At 39.5% G+C, this 17,518-nt stretch overlaps 1 protein-coding gene across 1 annotated transcript; it reads left to right on the top strand.

Moving 5' to 3' along the window:
- Positions 1-7,594: 7,594 nt before the first annotated feature.
- On the top strand, positions 7,595-15,594 carry nrsn1l (neurensin 1-like). Its single transcript, XM_012870864.3, has 4 exons — positions 7,595-7,823; positions 12,695-12,770; positions 13,253-13,405; positions 14,225-15,594. Exons 1-4 carry the CDS (start codon positions 7,714-7,716, stop codon positions 14,636-14,638), a joined length of 753 nt encoding a protein of 250 aa, XP_012726318.2. The 5' UTR covers positions 7,595-7,713; the 3' UTR covers positions 14,639-15,594.
- Positions 15,595-17,518: the final 1,924 nt, after the last annotated feature.

Here is a 17,518-nt window from a genome sequence, read left to right as displayed (position 1 = left end):
GTTCATTATCAATATCATGGTGTTGCCTAATCAGTCCCTTCCCTTTGTGATAGTTTCTCCTTGCTCCTGCTTGTGAGTTTTTGCATTTTTCTTATATCTTAAATCCAGTTTTCACCCACTATGTTACTTCCAGACAGCTGTTACAATATTGGCCAGTCCCTGACTCACTCACCGTGACAAAGATTTTGCTTTTCTGTGCTGTTTTCTGAGTATGTCATTGCTACTTCTGTATGATCACCAGGCCTTTTTAGATATTTGTTTTATTGGTTGAAAAGTTACCAATCGATGATTTAAATGCCGATTTAAAGACACCTTCACTGCCATACCTGGTGGCAGTGCATTCTACTGTGTCCTTTCAGAGTGGTCACCTGTAGCCGACAGGAGGCGCGGCAGGAGAGCCGGGCTCCTAGTGAGGCTGCAAGGGAACATTTTTTCATCTTCATCTTCACACCAGCCATCATGCAGGATTCCAGATAAATTCTGCCTTTTTGATGTGTGTCAATCCTCTGAATGTTGCTACCACTTGCATTGCACCACTGAAACCAGCAGCAGTGGACTATCTCCTTGCCACAGGCATGCGAAGATCTCCAAACAAGGCTGCGGGTTGGAGGATCACCTCTCGAGTAGATTGGCCAGTGCTTTATTCGGATGTCTCTGTTCAAACCCAGATCACTCACATATAAAACTTGTATCCTTAAAGGCAGGGCAAGTTTATCTATTTAGCACTTTTTAGTGGCAAGACGATTCAAAGTGCTGAGCAGGACAATTAAAGGAGACATATCACTCACAACCCACTGTTTCTAGCTCTTGAATACCTTTTCTTGTGTTGTTGTGACCAAAGCATTGCTATTCCACTTTATATAAACCGCAACTGAATAATTTCAATATGAATCGGCAAAACTGAAAAGCATGATGTTTTTCCCTTTTAATCATAAGCGACTTCACTTTGTGGATTTTTTGTTGTTGACAGAAATGTGGAGTAAACCAGGTGACAGCAGCGTGTTCCCAAAGCTTACTACTTTTTTCTCACTTCAGCCTGGTGGGATTACTGCAAAAGAGCTAATTTTGCAAAAAGAGATAAAAAATCAAATGTTTGTTTGCAACCATTTAGTGTTTCTGAATACAGTTTTTCTTGATTGCTTCCATGCAGCATTCAGCTCAATCTACACATTTTCGGACATGGCACCTTTTACAGTAAGGCCTGCAGAGGGGTCGTTAACCAAAGATTTGTGAGAAGAAGTGTCAATCAGGCACTTCGGGTGTTTTCTACTCTGTTTATATAGTTATGATGAGAACTGAGTGGATCCCAGATTATTAAGCAGGTCAAGGGCGATAAAAAAACTGTAAATAACAATGTATGAATAAACGCATTTGGTCAGCTGTTCGTCCCAGGACTGCTCAAAATAACTAAAAACTGAGTTAGCAGGACTTTAATCCCCAGACAGTCCGGGGATAATGGTGAATACGGAAAACAAACAGGGCAGTACTGTCATGGCAGAAATAACATCTACTGTGCTGACACTTTAGCAGACTACATCTTTTACATCCTGCCTCCCAAGACAAATGCAATTATGCAAAACTAGGAAAAGCCATAAAGGGCACACAGGTACAGATGTTAGATGGCCTAATGTTTCACAAAATGTGCTAATTTCTTCATGTTTCAGACACACCGACTTATAAGGCAAGGCAGTACGATACCAGCTCAAGGACCACAGACTTTTGTGTAAGTTACCCACAGACTGGAGATTGAGTTGTTTCAAAATGGAAAACAAAAAAAGTCTGATCCATACTCTGACAAATTGTGATAAATACCCACAAAGGTCCTCACCAGAAGCAACAACAGAAAATATAACTGGACCTATGTTGGTTTGGCTTGATAGTGCAACATTTGTTGATCAGAGGATAGTGATGAGAATTGAGAAATATTCTTTTAGGTTTATTAGTCTGCCAAGACATTACCTGAAGAACATTTTTTTCACTTGCTGTAGAAGGAAACCACTCAGCATTTTAGATGGCACAACTCCACTTGCTCAGGATCTCTTTTCCTATCTTCCCTCCGGGAGGAAACTAAAACGTATTACTGTCCAGACTTTAAGATTGAAAGAGTTTTTTTTTTTTTTATTGGACTACCATTATACGACATGAATACTGGCAGGGAATGAGTGTAGAACACTATAGTCTGTTTTAAAGTACGTTTCAATCTTGAAATTATTATGCTCTAACCTTCATGCTTTTCATGATTGTCTTAAGGCCTGAACCTCCCTGTCTCTGTGAAGGGGAGCCACTTTGGGGGAGCTAACAGAAACATACTCATGTTCACACTTCATTTAGCTTAGCAGAGACTTCCACTCAGAAGTCATGTACAGTATCCGTTACCGCCTCATGGTAGATAATGTAGTGGTTTGTAAAAAGTCTCCAAGAAAAGAAGTAGAAAAGGTTAAAATAAAGTTATTTCTTGTAGGAAAATCAATGCAATTGTGTGTCATAGCAGTTTCGAGAGATAAAATATCTGAATAGAGTAAACAGAAAAATTCCTCACTCACTATATTTCTTAAAATCAAATGTTTGTTTTGTTTTGTCTTCTTCTGCTCATTATCTGTTTTCTTTATCTGTTGAGTGTTTGGCGCCACCTTTTGAATGGGACGGTTACTGTCTCTCTCAAAACCTGGCCTGTGTGCAGACGTCTGCTTCTCACTGGTGGATATATGAGGAAATTTCCACCTCATGGTTTAACGGACTGGATGGTATGGATTAGATTTATTAGGCTTATTTCCATTTGGGAAATGTCACTTAGTTTTAAACACTTTTAACACATCTACTGCTTTAGAACTTTTTGTAGTTATAGCAATTTAGTTTTTCTGCTGACTAAGAGATCTATCCAGGTCAATAATGTTTTGACAGACTGTCTTTAGTTATAATAAATGCATTTGTCAGACTGTGAACAAGTTATACATTGCTGGCACAATAGCTCACTAAGTCTAAATTCTTAGCATAAAACCATCTTTGTGAAATTGGAATTTTTTTCAAACAAGTAAAAACATTTTTATTGTACAATGGAAATTAACAGCGTTTGCCTGAATCCTTTTACTCTTAGGCTGCGAAACTGGAGGGCAGATGTAAACGGCTGTTTACATGTGGGTCAATGGGTGGGCCAAATAATTGTAGTGGAAAACAACTTTATTTGTAAGCTGCGCGTTTGCAAGTTCACTACGAGGGGAAAGAGAAAAGACCTTCTCTGTTCAAGTGAACACCGTTGAACTGACAGTAAAAAAAAAGTGGAATAAAGAGGTTTTATTTTTTTATCCAGTTCTCGTGTGCTCCAAGAAGCAACTTGGTCCCCTCTCAGGATGTTCTCACACTGCATCAGGGTGGTTCATGCTTTAGTTCCAGTGACAGGCATTAGGTGCTATAAATGGTTTTCACTCCCACATATTTCCCTCGCTAAGCCGGCGACTCACTTTACGCGGTGACAGCCTCCAAGCAGGTTCCTGTTGGACGGGTTCAATCTTCTCATCTAATTCTCTGCGCGAAACGGAACGAGGCTATATGGAAGGCATTGTTCCTTTAAGTTTACATAGGAACCGAGTGCATTCAAATGTGGGGGTTTTGAAATGATTCAAAACAGAGTGAGTGGGGTGAACGAGAAAATGTCCATATGGATGAATGTCAGTGCTTTTTATTAGCTCTCCGCTGAACTGTCAACTTGTCAAAAGCGTCCCCCATTGCATGCTGGGACAGCAGCCACCATCCCGACCACCTCCAAAAAAAGGATTAGACAGGTGGACAGAATGCAATATTGAATGTGCCGTCGCAGTCATCAAACGTAAAGATTGTGCTTTTGGAATACGCTTTACCCTCTCTGTTTGACGAGCCAGTAAATGAAAGGCCCTTCACAACGAATTACCATGATTGCTCGGATGTTCCAGGATATTGACGGTGGGTTTTTTTTGTGTGTTTTTTTGTGTGTTTTTTTTACAGGCTGCTGTGGGTTGATGGGCTGCTTATTTTTAACACAACAGACAAGCACAATGCATAATTTATCACACCAAAGAATAAGCCTCCCAAGCTGGTGAATTAAGGAAGTAATAAAGGCAGCAAGGCCTGCAGCTAAAATTACTGATAGTGCTTTACAACAGCTTCTAAATAGAGGAGATGGGGGGGGAAAAAATTCCGTTTGCACATCATCTTAAGGAAAGTGTAATTATCTGTGAACCAATCAACACTCTGCTTTCACTTCATGTGCCTGACCTTGCTGGACTAGTAACCATGGAAATGTTTCCTCTCTGTGGCAGAGCTCAGCTTTGTTGCACAGAGACCTTTGTGTGTGTGTGTGTGTGTGTGTGTGTGTGTGTGTGTGTGTGTGTGTGTGTGTGTGTGTGTGTGTGTGTGTGTGTGTGTGTGTGTGTGTGTGTGGAGATGATGATGAATGGCACACACACACAGCCAGTTTTTCATGTCTTCCTCTCACCGGGGCCCCCTAGAAACTGTCTCATTCTGCCCTTTATGACTTCTCATACTGAGTCCAAATAACAAATATGTGGGGGTGATGAAGCAGTGCCCTCTTTTGCACAAACATACCAAAATACTCGCGGGCTTATTCTGCCTTACAGCAAATGTTACTTCCATGTGCCAATTGTGAAAATATGTGAAAGTGGCGGCTTTTTGTTCCCTTTCATTAGGGATCTGCTGTAACAGATTGTATAAATAATGTATGTTCTGGATAAATGTACAGAGCACATATTAGCATATACAGCCATGCAGAAAAACAAAACAAAACAAAATAAGGACACTCCACAACAGCCTGTGTGTTCTAACCTTTCTGCATATTTTCTTGAAAACGTCATTGACAAATGCAATTTCTGGTGAGGAATAAATTAGTACAACCCCACATTTATTCCCACATGTTGACACACAGGCATTTCACACCAGGTGCACATGATAAGAACATCATTACTCATCATTTTAAAGAAAGCTTTCCATGTTTGAACCTCAGACCTTTAGCTCGGTGTGTCTTTAGGAAGAAGACTGTAACAGCTTATACTGGATATCTGGTAAGGGATTTAAAGAGGTCTCAGAGGAGTTTCAAATCAGCCGATCCGCTGCATGGAATATAATCTCCTGGTGGAGGATATTCAAAACAAGGGCAAACCAGCCTGGTTCTTGCCATCCAGCCAGCTCAACCCTGGAAGCACACCACCAGATCCTGACAGAAGTCTCAAAATACCATAAACTGTCATCATGCAGGAAACAGAAGGCTGGGTTTTGAACCAGGGACCTTCTTGCTGCAAGGCGACATTGTGCATACATATCGGAACACCGCAGACAGGTGGATCAGAATGTTGTGGAGAGGTTCAGAATCTGCTTTTTCTGCCAGGTATGTGTACATATATGAGGAATTTGACTCTGGATTGTACAATGCTGCTGATGTGCTTACTTATACAATAACATAATGATGCAGCAACAAAACCAAACACAGGCTACAGTATAGAGAACGCATATTCAGTAGACACACTATAAGGAAAATGGACAGATTAAGACAATATTGCAAAAGTGCAAAGGATGCAAAAAATGCAGAAAGACAAGTTTGACAGGTTTGAGCGTGTTAAGCCCCTAGGTTGCCATGGCCGCACCAGAAAGCCAAATGATACACCTCCCATCTGTAGGCTTGAAACATGATAGTGGCAGCATTATGCTGTGGGGGTGCTTTTGTCAGGAGGGGCAATTAAGATGGCCAGAGTTACGTTGAGCAGGGTCAGATAGCTGCTCAGGCGGGACAAGCTGCTGACAGTTGAACTATGAGTCTTCCACTTTACAAATGTAGTCATCATGGAAGAACCTTGAGACAAGCACACACACCCTAAGTATTTCATATTTTGTTCCCAGTATAAAAGCTATCTCAGTACAGTTTCAAAGTGGTTTGGAGAGGGAATCTCTGAATCCCTTTGAACCATGCAGTTTTGCTTGAACTTTGTCTTTTGTTAGTTTTTGTTGTGTTTTTTTTGGGGGGGGGGGGGGGGGGTTGGGGGGGATCCCATGCAACACCTCACTCACCTCAGAATTGCTTCTGTACTGCCTGAATTAAATCACTACAGATTAATTGCCTGACATACTTCATAACATCATTTGCATTTACAGTTCTCTTTGCTATATCTTGGTATCCTACCTTTCCTCATTCGCTATTCTTTTGAGCCAATCACTAGTGAACAGCAAGCCAATGTTGAAAGAAGTCAGAACCCGGTTTTCGATTTCCCATAGGACATGTGTAGGACTCAGCAAGCCTGTGGAAGAAGGTTCTGTGGTCAGATGAGCCCAAAATGTAACTTTTTGGACACTCTGAAATGTGTGTGGTGGGAAATTCCAACACAATAATTAGAAAATATAGAGAAATTGCATAAAGAAATGTAGAAATGAGAGAATGCAAACAGAAAGGAAATAAGAAACATTAGAGACAGAAATAAATAGCATAAAAACATGAAAACATCTAGAACTGTAACTTCATTAACTTTTATCACAACACAAATAGCACAAAATTATGCAGAAAAAAACATTTTCTTTATGACAAAGTCCAAACATAGCAAGTATGAAAATGTTTGTGTTAGGATAACTTGAGATCTCCACAAATCTGGTCTTTATAAAAAGGTGGCAAGAAGATACCCATGGTTGGAAGAAAACCATAAGAGCTACTGATTGCAGTACAAGCAGGACACCACAAACATTTTGAACTTGGCACTGAGGTCAGATAAGAGCACAATTGAACTTTTTAGCATATATGCAAACAGCTAAGTGGGAAAAATTGTACCACACCATGCTCACATCACCCCCACAGAGCACCATGGTCGAGGCAATTCCCATAACATGTTCTTATGGAAATTGCCTCGACCTTCCTTGCAGAGACAGGGAAGGTCAATACTGTTTGGTAGAGGCAGCAAAAATCTGGTGCTCTGTTTAGCTGTGTCTCCATCCTCGAGGAGGGTGTAAGCAGAGCAGCTGCTTCCAAAACAACTTTCTGTTTTGTTCTCCTTCTATAGATTATTCAGTTGGTCCTGTCATTCAGGTTTTAGCCCTGTTTCTCTCCTAGACATAGTTACAGTTTTATTGCAATTAACTCTATGTGCTCTCCATCATCCCCGAGACTTTAATTGCTTGGACTGCTGCAAAATCAACGACATGATGCAAGCGACTGTCCACGGTGGCTACATCCATTCAATGATTCAAAGTAATCTGCTGGTTATCTTTAGATAGAAAACTATTTAACCAATTTGAATAATGATTGGAACTCGACTGCATTTGCTGACTAGGATAGAGTGGAATCTACAGGTGGAGTGTTTTAATTGTATATCATTTTTCTTATTGTAAAGTAACTTAAGGCAATGTGTGTTGTGAATATAAATGAACCAAATAAAATGTAAAATACTTGCTGCTCCAATTGCAAAGAATGTTGGTTGTGCAAAGTATCGATGCGGGCTAACTGAACATAGATGCCTGCCACACTTTTCAGATTTTTTTTTTTTTTTTTTTTTTTTTTTTTTTTTTTTACAAATAAATCAACAGTCCCTCACAAACATCCCCACTTGAGTTTGTGGTTTTAACATGAAAAAAGAAGGAAAAGATTAAAGGATGTGAGAAATGTATCTAGAGGTGAAAAAAGCAGTTTAAAACTCAGTGTAGGATAACGTGCGTCTCCTCAATTTCTTTCCCCTTCCCTCTCTGCGCATGCTCAGTGTCTTGACTCAGCGGACCTCAATCGGCGGCAGCTGGAGATCAAGCGGTCCGACGATAGATGGATGCCCAGTGAGAAAACCCATCCGCTCCGGCTTGGAGAGGTAAGACCGACCCCCTCCCCCATAACCGTCTCTGCAGTCTGTTAGAGCGGGTAGAAGGAAGGAACTGAGCGCGGTGAGACGCTTTAGCTGAAACACGATGATGACGGAGGGAAAGATGCTGAGTGACTCACTGAGACCCAGTGGTAGCTGAGCCAGAGTGAGCGATGAGTTATAGTGACCACAGGATGCAATGTTCCTGACTGTTCAGAGAAAACGAGAACGCATTCAAGATGTCATTGTTAGTGAGGACAATAAGCTAAGTGATCGCTCACAAGCTATAATTTCTTTCTTTTTTTTCTTTGGGGGGGGGTGTGTTACAGTCAAATATGGAGTTGGAACATTATCAGTGCTGGATACTGTATGCTGACAAATTACTGGTTGGTTAAAATGGCATGGCCAAATGTATTTCCAAAATCATATCAACGGTTGTATTTATTACAGATTCAGCTGTTTGTGAAATAGTGACCAGTAACTACCAAGTGCATAAATTATGGGTGCAGTTTTCCTTTTTAAGAGGACTGTTAAGAGCCTCGAGGAGAATAGTTTAAATCTGAGTTTGACTTGTAATCATAGACTTCTGTGGCCATGTAATAAATGGCACTTGTCTGATCTCGTCTCCGACACTGTTTTAAGAATATAAAGCTCTAAATAAAAACACGTTTGCAAGGAGAAGAGATACTTCGATGAACAACCCCACTAAATCAAACAATTCCTCAGAAGCATAGATGTATTGTGGTGTCTCTCAGTGCCTGTTATGAGTGTGACTCCTAGAATCATTTTTTTTTTACAACTTATAACTACCCAAACATAGTTCAGCATGAAAGCAACACTTATACCATTATTTATTTACATGTCTAAATGAATGAGGATTATTTGTCTTAACATAAATAAATTCAAGCTCATCAAACTTCTACTTACAGTCCCTGTGACCCGGTCTGATTGTCCCTCCCTCTCTGCACCCAGCTCTGTTCTCTGTTGCTTTGCCTAATAACACCCTGATGAAACCATGCCAGAAGAACTCTGGGTTTTTTCTAGACAAACATTCTGTTTAGTTTCCCGATTTCATAAGGCTGCAGCTTGAAAGTGGTAAAGGATAAAGGCAATACTGGAAATAAGAAGAATATTCACTAAGATCAAACATTTGTGATAGAAGTGAATTTACACCAAACTCCTCATTGAATTATTGTGACTCTACTCAAAATATGAAGAGTTTCTGAAAAGTTGGCTAGGTCAAATATTACAGAAATGTGTGTTACCAAACACAAAAAAAAATAATCTGTCAAAGATAATGTAGCTAGTTTATCTGGTCTTGATTCATAGAACATTGCAAGGTGGTCTGTCACAAGATTAAACCAAAGTAATGAGGTGAACAAAATGCGGTTCTACATGTTAATGTGTTTAATTCTGTTGAGAAGCAGAAGTAAGTAAAATGTGTAGCATGTCTTTTCTTTCAAGTACCTGCTTACTGGAGGTTAGTTATTTGTGCTATATAGACACAGTTCCTCTGCTCCTCAGAGGGCACTGCTGTGTGTGCATGCTGGTGTTAGCTGTTGGTACAATTGGCCAAACCATAGTACGATGGGGGTGAGGCAAGGTATAAATGCATTGTTTGCCAAGATGGATTTGCCAAGATTTCCTTTTCAGGTTTTTATTGTTACATTGTTTTCATAAATCGGTTCCTCTAATTATTATTGGGGGGACAAAGCTACGTTTTTCCAGATTTCCAGAATTTGAAGCTGTTTCATCTACAGTGACATGAGCCAACAAAGTCTGTTGTATCTGAACAATTTTGGGTTCAGCTTACCTTTACTGTGCCTTCTGATGGATTTGTTCGGGATTTTAACTAGTCTCCGAGGCAGGAACTATGTTAAAAGTTTTCAGCACCATGGACAGCTCTGTGTGGCATTCCTAAATGATGTGACCTACAGTAGTTCCTTTCTTTTCTTACTTTTGGCATTGTGCCAGTTTTAAAATAGACATATTTTCAGCTGGATAGCTTGAGAAGGTTTTTTTAGTCACAAAACAGACCAGTTTTTTGCTCCTCCTTTGTTTATTATTAAGAATTGGATCATTCCTTGACATGTTTTCATAACTTATGGACTTTTTGCTACTTCCCAATCATAAGCTTCCGTTTCTTTTATCAGTGGTTTATGTTTTGTTCCAGAATTGCCATGTATTAAAAGCTCAATCCTGCTTGCCAATAATTCTAAACAGCTTCTGTGTCACTGCTAAAGAAAATATTCCCACAGGATGATGCTGCCACTACTGTATTTCACAGCAGGGTAGATGTTTTTAGGGTGTCCTGCTGTTTTGGTTTTCTGCTACACAGTGATTTTGAATCTTGGCATAAAGGTTGATCATAGATCTCATCTGAGCAGAGATGCTAATTCCATGTTTACTGTGCCCCCTGCATGTCACATAGCAGACTGCAAATGGAAAATCTGAATGTTTTTTTTTTTAAATGTTTTGTTTTCTCTCCCATCGTTTTTCCACGTGAGTCATTTTGGCTAATGGAAATCTTAAGAGTCATTACAACTTGCATATCTGGCAGAGGTTTTTTGCTGGATGCCCTTCTTGACACAGCTGGGATTTGAACCCAGCTCACTCATATCCAGGACACTGATTTAGCTTCCTTATCTTTAGGTAGTAAGTTTGAAGTTGTTTCTTGCACTTTGCATCTTCAATGTACGCTGTCTCATGACTGATTGAACAGCACTCTGGGAGATGATCAAAGTGTGGTATATTGTCTTATAACCTAACTGTCCCTTGGTCTTCATGTTGCTCTTTATTCACTAATGTTCTCTGACCAACCAGTGAGGCCTTCACACAACAGCTGGATGTATACAAAGAATAAATGGCACACATAGCTGGACTCTGTTTACTGATTGGCTGCCCTGTGATTTATTTAGGCATATCAAATTGTGACACATTTCTTGGATTTATGTTAAAAGAAAAAAACTTCAAAATGATTCACTTCTTTTTGTCGGTATGTCTTAAACATTCCCAATGAAGTATGCTGAAGTTGGTGGTGTAACGTGGTAAAATGTTTACAGGGGTATGAATACTTTAACAAGACACCCTTTTTATTTGTGGCTGTAGGTGACTCATTCTTATCTCTTCACTTTAATATGATAGAGTAGGAGAAAATGGCTACGTTTCTTTCTTTCCTAAATACCTCTAAGGAGAAGGTTTTAATATTTAGAAAACTTCTTTCTTTCTTTTACCAATATGTTTGGTTTTACAGCGTTTTAAACACACAAAATGCCATTTAACTGTCAAACATTGCTGACTTTCTCATAAAAATGCTTCACTGCACAGAAATGCTTAATGCTCTCAGTGAATGTATTTAGTTTCTCACTACCACTGGTTCCTTTCTCAATTTTTAGTGGATTTAAAAAAAAAAAGCATAATTGGAAAAAAATAAAGAATTACATTGTTAACTTTTTTTTCAAAACATTTTGCAATCTAAGTTAAAAAATAAAGATAAAAACATAACACGCTTAAGAGCAATTCTTTGTCATGTTACAATAAAACCAGACATTTTGAAACCAGATTTAAAGCATTAGTTATTATGATGGTGAAAGTGCATTCCTTTACTGTTAGAAAAAATCTCCTGTCTTTTATTGTGGCCACTTAGATCTCACAGGGCAGACAAGTCAACCCAAGAACAGGCTTTCATAAAAATGGCTCTGCAGAGCGCAGATGCTCTGCTGCTGCTCTGAAGGCAACTTGGTCAATGAATAAGCAGCAACGGGACATGAATGCACTACACAGGCACTTGGATATGTGTGACTCATCCGTGGGCGATGAAAGAGTGAACTCAAGCCAGCAGTTCACGTGCAGCAGCTGATGACACAGATCACGATTCATGATTTGTCTCTGCTGGGAGAGAGACTTTGATTGAGAGAAATACAAAACCAGCACATACATGATGAGCTAACTAACAAGAATCTGAATTTTTATTCTGTCACCGTTATGGTACAACTACAAACTTCAGTGTGCTTTTGGGGAGACTTTATGTGATAAACCAGTGGAAATAAAGCATCTTTACGAGGTGAAAAATTACATGGTTTTTAACATTTTATTTTACAAATAGAAATGTTGATGTTATGGTTTGGATTTATATTAAGTCCTTTCTACACTGAAGCCAAATGTTGGCCAAAATGCAAAGCTTTGTGCATCAATTTGGAACAATGTGCATCACCCTGAACACACCATCCCATCAAGAAACAAGGTGGTAGCAGCATCATGCTTCAAGGATGCTTGTCTTCCGCAGGGAAGGTGGATGGAGCTAAGCATGAATGAATCCTAGAAGAAAGCACATTAGGGGCTGCAAAAAAATAAAGACTGGGTCATCTTCCAGCAGGACAATGACCTTCAGCGAATAACCAGAGCAAAAATGGTATAGGGAAAAGGTTCTGCTTGGACCCAAACCTTGTCACGTTAAATTGCTATTCCCACCATCACCATATTGTGAATTCTTCTCTTCACCTTTATAAACAGCCTCTGTGACCGTGAAACCTCACCAGGCGAGAATTGTAGTTGATTGTATTTGGGAAGACTTGAAAACTCTGCATCCAATCTGACTGAGATTGAGCTATTTTGCAAAGAAGAATGATTAAAAAGATATATAAGCCAAAAGAATAATAAATCCAGTGGAAATTGCAGTAAAAGGTAAATTCCCAATTGTAAAAGTTCTGATGTGCATGGATCCATTACCATACACTTTATAGACTTACATAACTTTGGTTTGGTCTGTCTCATAAAATCCTCCAAAACTAATTTATTTGTGGAAATATCTTGAAAAAAGGTGAAAAACCTAAAGGGATGAGAATACATGTAGACTAAATGTCCCTGTATCCTTGCTGTAGGTCAAAGAAGTGTACAATGGCACTGTGCCCTGAAGGTTGTACTCCCGGCTCAGGAGGAGACTCCTCTGGCAGTGAGGTGAGCTTTAGATTGACTATGTTCTTGTTCTTGTTCTTGCTCTTCTTCTTTTGCTCTCCGTCTCTCCCATTTTCTGGATGGATGGATGGATGGATGGATGGATGGATGGATGGATGGATGGATGGATGGATGGATGGATGGATGGATGGATGGATGGATGGATGGAGGGTGTTTTAACACTTAATAACACATGGGTGTTTGTTTCATTTGTGACTCTAACTTTGTCGTGCATGTGAATTTACACACAAGAATTTAGTTTATGTTTTTTATTTAAACTCTACACGTGTGTAACAGTGGGTCCATCTCACAACCGCTTTAACATGTCTATTTCACAACCAAAAATATATATACTGTACACACTGTACTTTAAAGAGAAAGTTTACATTTACCACAGCCACAATTTCTGCCAACATGTCAGAGAGTCAGAGAGGCTTTCTGTTTTCTCATGTTATGTAGTTGATTTGGTCACAACATTCTTCCAGGCGGGCTCCAGCTGTCTTCAGTTTGGGGTTCGTTCCTATCTGCACCACTTCTACGAAGAATGCTCGTCCTCCATGTGGGAGAGGGACCCAGAGAATCGGGGGTCCAACCACAGCCAGACATCAGCCCTGCGGTGGAACTCAGCTGTCTGGAAGGTACATTTACTGAGCTCTGGGCATTTCTGCTTAAACACGGGGTTCCTACACTTTGTTTTTATGATCCCAGAACTTCTGTCACACAACATTTACAGAATTCTCACTGGATTTAACCCTAAATACAAGAGATCGTTGGAAGAAATTGGCAAATATTTTTTACAGTGTCGGAAATTTAGCAAGTGAGTGCAGATACTTCAGTAACATTTCAGACTTTTCGACACTTTTCCAGATGAACCCTGTAAATAGCTTCTGTTTGGTAACAAATATATTTTAAAGCAAATAGTATCCCTCCTTATTATGTAAATTCTGGTAATTAATGTGCTTGAAATTTTTATAATTTTTTAGTGTTTAATATCAACATTCTGGCCATTTAAATAATAAATTCAGGTTTACTCCTTCTGAATAAAGAAAACAAACTGAAAACATAAGTTCCCCAATTACACAAAATATAATTCAGTAGATAGTGTGTGTGACATAGTATGTAGAATCTGGGCTGCTGTTGGGTACGAATAAGCACATCTGTGACATGTTCTCTGTTATCGCCTGCCAGCTATGAACTTCCCCAGTGTAACAGATTGTGCATTCTTCGCCGTGCATGATGGACTGCAGCCAGTGTGACTGAGCCTGTGGTATTTGTAAAGTCGAGGGGAGTCCATGCAGACCTCCTGCATCGCTTGCTTTGTTTTGCTCCCTCTAATATGGGTAACCTTTCATAATAAGAGGCTGGGAGCACCATGCAGATAGCACAACCTATAGAAAATAAAGCCCCCCTCTTCAGAAATGACCACCTCAGCTCTTATTGTGTCTTGCTGACTACAGGTGTCCTTGGCTCTGGGTGTTCTGATGCTGACTGCAGGCATTGTGTCTCTCTCTGTCGCTTACTCCACTCCCCACAAAATCGAGTCCTTCGGCGAGGGAGACCTGTACTTTGTGGACCCCCAGGCCATCAGCTACAACAGGGGTCTTCACCTCAGCACCGCGTCCGGGATCGGGCTGTCATGCCTCGGCTCTGCTCTGGCAGTGATGGGAGTCGTTGTGTGGGTCCTGCCCAAGGCCAACTTAAAAGAACGGCTGTTGCACAGATCAAGGGAAGCGGATCAGAGCGGGGAGGCGGGCTCGAAGTGGAGAGGATTCAAGGATGGAGCGGATGTGATAACGAAGCCGCCGGATACAGAGGAAGGGAAGATACCCTTTATTCTGGCAAAAGTAAAAAATGTGCAACCCCCTTCCTAAAAAGAATCACTGTTGAGCTACAGGTAGTACAGGCACTCATGCTGATTCTGGAACAATATGTCTCCTTATTGTCTCTGATCGGATTTTGTTCTGTGACCTGAATATATGTGACTGAATAGGTCAGAAAAACACCCACAATGACGTCATACATACTGTGTAGGGCTTTTGCATTTTAAGTCTGATAAATATGTCCCATGAAAATCTTCATAACACAAGTAAATTTACATTTCGATTCTAATTTAATATAATTTGTATCAAAAAAGCGTTTCTTATTACGGACATTCTTCAAAGACTTAGAGCAATGTATTAAGACTTTATTTTAAAAATCCCAGAGGTTCAGAAAGGTTTTGAACTAAACTTTAAGCTATAGGGGGTTGATTTAAGAGCCCTAAAGAATATTAGAGCCATCTGAAGAACTCTTATAATAAAAAGTAATTAACACATCCTTATCATTTTTCACAAACGAGACCCAAAGAAACGGTCCAGTGAACCTGAATTTCTTGTTTTTCTTTCCTGTAGTGCAGCAGAAAGACATGACTGTTGACTCTGGGATTTTTTCAAATAAACATTTCTTTGTTTATTGCACTTTGACCATCAGTCAAATTTAAACTCAGTAATATATCAAAAACAGCTTATTGAGAAAAAAAGTGTAGTGAGTGATCAAACAGAACAAAAGCATCGATACACTAATGTTTGCCAGCTGTCTTTAAAGGATGCAGCAATCAACTCTCAGCTTGGTATGCTCGACCGGCGACCAAATGGTTTCACCTTAAAAAAATCATTTTTTTTCATCCTCTAGACCAGGGGTTGCCAAACTTTTCAGCCTGGGACTCCCAAAATAACAGTGCCACAGACTGGTGACCCCCTACTTGGCAGGAGGTATTTAATTTCCCTTTTTCGGGAGGAAATTGTAAGAATAAAGTCAGAATATGAATATATATTTTGAAAATACACTTGTAAAATTATTCAATTTAATTAAAATTTATTTATATAGCTCTAATTCATGAAACATGTCATCCCAAGGCACTTTCCAAAGTCAAATTCAATCAGATTATGTAGATTGGGTCAGATTATACAGATTGGTCAAAACAAATTCATATCTAAGGAAACCCAGTTGATTGCATCAAGTCTTGACAAGCAGCATTCACTCCAGGAGAAGCGTAGAGCCACAGGGAGAGTCGTCTGCATTGTCCATGGCTTTGCAGCAATCACTCATACCGAGGGACTAAATTATAAATAAAGTAGTATTTTTATAAGAGTGCAGCCTTCCTCCTGCCTTAAAATGATGAATGTTGAGCATCTTGTAGAGTTATACTTTCAGACCAGTTTCACAAATAAAGAAATACAAAATATGTTTGGCACATCAGCATCAAATCATCTTGTGACCCCCACTTTGGGAACCCCTGCTCAAGACAGTGAATGAGCCCCACTTAAGGTGATAATGTATGCCATTATTCATAATTGTAACTCTTTTAGCCACAAACAATATTCACTCCACATATATTTATGTACGTTAATACTCATGTGTTGTCATATTTACACATTTTCTTATTCAGCATTGTTTGGGCTTGTAGCTCATGGTAGCTAAAAGGAATCAAGCACAAGGTGGCTAAGAGCACATTTGAAAGTAGCAGAAGAGTGATGATGTTACATACAAGAGCAGTGGACTCTGAAATCACCCCGTTAAGACAAAGGTCACCCTTGACAAAGGTAGTTATTGTGAAAAAAGGTCCAGGTAATTATCAATCTAGTGAAAAAAGTGAGGGTAAGAAGAAGTGTTATCTGGACCTAACAGCGAAGCACTCTAGCCAGAAACTAAAAAGCTGTCTGTTGAAAACCTGGTCTGCCTGTAATAGAAGTGGCGGAAAAAAAAACACTCATCCCAAAAAATTCAGGTAGATGTTTTTGTTTCTGCTCCAGTTCTGACCAGCATTGTTTCGCTGGATGAAGGGAAAGAAAATCTAGCCTCTTCAGCTAAATCTTATCAGAAAGCTCATTTCCTGCACAGATCAAAGCAAGGGCCCTCACTCTCCATCCTTTTCTGTGTAGTCAATAAGCGGCTTCAGATCCGTTTGACATAATACCTTTGGAAAGGTCTTTTTTTTTTGTCCAATACATTTTATTTTAACAGCAACAGGCAGCCACGCTCTCCAGTCCCAGACAAGATGTCATCATTCATAAGTGAGTGCCTGTCTGTTTTAGACGGTTGAGACTCTGAAGGCTCTTGTGACGTTTATTTTGGTTTTGTAAGTCTAAAATATGATATTTGTTACTCAAAATGCTCCCACTGAAACAGGTAACCTAAGTCCACCTCATTTTGAGAGAAAAATGTACCAGGCAGAAAACAGGATGACTAAAAGGATTGCAGAAAAGGTGCTTGATTTTTATCTTTTGGAGCTCTCTCTCTCTCTCTCTCTCTCTGGCAAGAAATACGCATGATTTGAAAGTGTCAGCAGGTACATAGTAAGTGAACGTTTAACTCCCGGTAGGATATATTTAACACGTAGGAAATTCACACACATACTGCTTTTGCAGGTAACCACGGTAACCATGCAAATCACACTTATTGGTCATAAAAGAAGTTGTCTTTCATTGGTTTTGTAGTTAAATTAATCAAAATTAATTGGACTACAATACTGTGTTTGGTGCATCTCTTATATCACCTCTAGTCTTTCTAATGTTTTACAATTAAGAACTATCATTTAACGATTCATTTACAATTAAGAACTATCTAAGATGAAAAAAGCACAAAATAATTCATAATTTTTCCTTATTTTCTAAAAGAAACTAAACAATAGTATTTTTTAGAAAACTCCCCATTAGTAGAGCAGATCTGAGGCTACATTCACACTGCAGGTCTTGATGATCAATTCAGATTTT

Source organism: Fundulus heteroclitus, chromosome 13 (genome assembly GCF_011125445.2).
Source record: "Fundulus heteroclitus isolate FHET01 chromosome 13, MU-UCD_Fhet_4.1, whole genome shotgun sequence".
Taxonomy (NCBI): Eukaryota; Metazoa; Chordata; class Actinopteri; order Cyprinodontiformes; family Fundulidae; genus Fundulus; species Fundulus heteroclitus.
This window is presented reverse-complemented; position numbering and strand designations above follow the sequence as displayed.